Below are 2999 nucleotides of genomic sequence, written 5' to 3' on the forward strand. Positions count from 1 at the left end.
GCTGTGTGTGTGGCGCCCAGGTGTGCTGTGGCCGCCAGCAGGTGTGATGCGTGTGTGGCCCAGGTGTGCTGTGGCCGCAGCAGGTGTGATGTGTGTGGCCCAGGTGTGCTGTGGCCGCAGCGGGTGTGATGTGTGTGGCCAGGTGTGCTGTGGCCGGCAGCAGGTGGATGTGTGTGGCCCAGGTGTGCTGTGGCCGCCAGCAGGTGTGATGTGTGTGGCCCAGGTGTGCTCGGCACCTGACGTCTGTCTCCTCTTCCCCAGCAATTACTGGACCAGCTGCTTCAGCGGAACGCCGTCTAACCCAGGCGGCCTGCCGGCCCCTGCCCGGGCCTGGATGGCTCCAGTGCTGGACACACGATTAAACGGCCCATCTTCACGGCGGCAAACACTGATTTTTACTTTGGATGATTTTTTTTATTTTTTGCATAAAGGAAAGCCCCGCCTCCCGAACTGCTGGCCCAAACAGGCAGGACCAATGGCACTCGAGGACGGGGCTCCGCAGACCAGGGGGCGATCCGGTCACTACCCCGCCAGACCCCTTCCCTTCGTATTTCCGAGCTTTCCCTTTTGCTTCTGACCCCTCCCCCTCCCCATGCCCATGCCCACCCGGCAGAAAGGCCTCGCTCGCTCCCGGGGGCTCAGGTCCCAGGGGTTCTATTTTTTTAATCAAATTTCCAAATGCATCGCTTTTTACAAACCAGCCCCAGATTCTGCCAGCTGTGCCAGTCTGCGCCCGGTCACCGTGTGGGGCCTCAGGGCCTCTGGACGCGGTGCCGAGTGCTGGAGGCAGCTCCGGATAAGTGCCCATGACCTGGGACTCAGCCCTCGCCGCCCCCGCCCCGCACCTCCCCTCAGCCAGAGCCTGTGTCCAGGCTGCTGCCGGGCAGCTCACGGGAGGAAGCGCAGGGACCTCCGTGTCCTCGCAGCCGCGCCCTGGGACAGCCGATGGCTGGACACGGCGGGCTCCCCGGCTGCCACACGCCCTCCCAACATTTACGTTTGTCATTTATCCACGTGGTTTGGGGAGTTAAGAACCAACTAGTTTTTATCGAAAGTGGAAATAAATGCAATTATTACAAAAAGTCAAGCATTTCTCTGTTATGTCTTTTGTGTTCTGAATGGAGCAGCTCAGCGAGAAATGCCGCCCGGCCCAGCCGGAGCCTCAGAGGTGCCCTCGGCCGCATCCTAGCGCCCAGGTCAGGGCCCGCCCTCCCAATGCCCAGGAGCAGGCTGTTCCCAGAGAAGCGGGAAACTGGGCAGAGAGAGGGTCAGGGTCCTGAACACCCAAAACTCCCCGAGGAAAGAGAAGGAAGTTCGGGGTGCGGGGGGCGGTGAGCAGGTGGCACCTTTTCCGGGTCAATGTCATTCACATGTCCGCGGGGCGACTCTGTAAAAACTCAGCCTCAGGCCCCCTCCTGAGACCTCCCCCCTCCCCCTGCCCTCCTGTGGGGATCACACACGGGGCTCCTCGCACCAGAGCCTGTGCCATCCACCCAGCGAGAGGAGGTGCCCACGCGAGGAGGCGCTGACCTGGGGTCACAGCTGGGCTGTGCCCTGAGGATCCAACCAGGAGCGAGAAGCCACACAGCGACTCCCACAGGGACGTTTAATGTGCGTCATTATTAACCAGGACGGTGGGTGGCGGGGGATGGGCTACAGAGAAGTAAAGAGAATGGGCCCGGCCAGCGTGGCTCAATGGTGAGGGTCAACCTAGGAACCAGGAGCTGACGGTTCGATTCCGGTCAGGGCACAGGCCCAGGCTGCGGGCTTGATCCCCAGTTGGGGGTGTATAGGAGGCAGGTGATTGATGATTCTCTTTCATCATTGATGTTTCTCTCTCTCTCTCTCTCTCTCTCTCTCTCTCTCTCTCTTTCTCTCTCTCTCCCTTCCTCTGGGAAATCAATAAAAATACATTTTGTAAAAAAAAGGAAGTAAAGAGAGTGGACAGAGAGGAGGCGAGAACAGCAGTAAGGTGTCAGAGAAGGTCCTGGGTGCCATGCCATGGAATTGCTGGAAATCTACTCCCTGGGGTACAAGGGAGCTGGCTCACGAAGGCTCTGCTGCTGCAGGGGTGCAGGAGGGTGCGGGAGAGGGAAGGAGGGTGAGGGAGGGTGAGGGAGGGTGAGGGAGGGTGAGGAAGAGAACTCCTCAGAGCTCCCAGCTCCCCTGCAGCATAGCCCGCCAAAAGGGTGACTTTGGAGGTGAGAGAGGATAAACCCAAAACCTGGCACCTGGAGTTCTGTGACCTCGCCGCGGGGTCCTGACCTGTGACGTGGGTGTGAACATGGTGCCTGCTTCCCAGGGCGGTTCTGGCTGGACTAACTCAGCAGGAGGCGAGTGCTTGGGAGGACCCTGGTCCAAAGCAGGCGCGACATGCCTGTTCCCTGTCGCACGTGTGCATGCGGGAGGGTGTCCTCAGAAACACAGAGGGGCCGTGGCTGCTTCCCTCTCAGCCCCCCTCCCCCCAGCCTGGCACTGAGACCGTGAGCCAGAAAGACCGGGAATTCCAGCTGTTACTACAGCAAAAACCCGTCCCAGAGACAGGGTTCTCTGCAAACAGGCGGTGTTTTCTCTCAAGTTCCTCTGAGGCCCAGAAACAACGTCACAGCTCGGCTGAGCTTGTGCTGCAGGTGCACGCTGGCCCTGACGGACCGCCTCCTCCAGGATGCTACACGGAATTGCTATTTGCATTTTTAATGTTTTATTGGAAAACACTTTCAATCGAATGGATGTCAGTGCAGGAAATTTGCTCCTTAGGAGAAGGTCTTGCCGTACCTTTTTTATTTGTTTTTCTTTAACGTTTTTCAACAGCTCTTCCTAACCAGTAATTTCAGTTCAGGGCCCACCCACCCCTGGGTCTGTGACATTTCCTAAGAATCAGAGTTGTGTCGGCTGCCATCTACGTCCCTCCGTGGCCGGATGGGGCCAACGTGCCCGGGAAGAATTTATCCCTCAGCAAACCTGACGCTAAGCCCTACGATGCAGAGAATAAATGAAAG

General features: G+C 58.6%; 1 protein-coding gene across 1 annotated transcript in view; it reads left to right on the plus strand.

The window, feature by feature from the left end:
- Positions 1-797, plus strand: part of LOC102766296 (chromosome unknown open reading frame, human C10orf90) — an 88216-nt gene extending 87419 nt beyond the window's left edge. The window contains exon 9 of the mRNA XM_015572593.1: positions 262-797. Within this exon, the coding sequence (XP_015428079.1) occupies positions 262-300 (39 nt within the window). The 3' untranslated portion in view covers positions 301-797. The remainder of the gene's footprint in view (positions 1-261) is intronic.
- Positions 798-2999: the final 2202 nt, after the last annotated feature.

The sequence above is a fragment of the Myotis davidii genome, unplaced genomic scaffold (genome assembly GCF_000327345.1).
Source record: "Myotis davidii unplaced genomic scaffold, ASM32734v1 scaffold72, whole genome shotgun sequence".
In the NCBI taxonomy this organism is placed as follows: Eukaryota; Metazoa; Chordata; class Mammalia; order Chiroptera; family Vespertilionidae; genus Myotis; species Myotis davidii.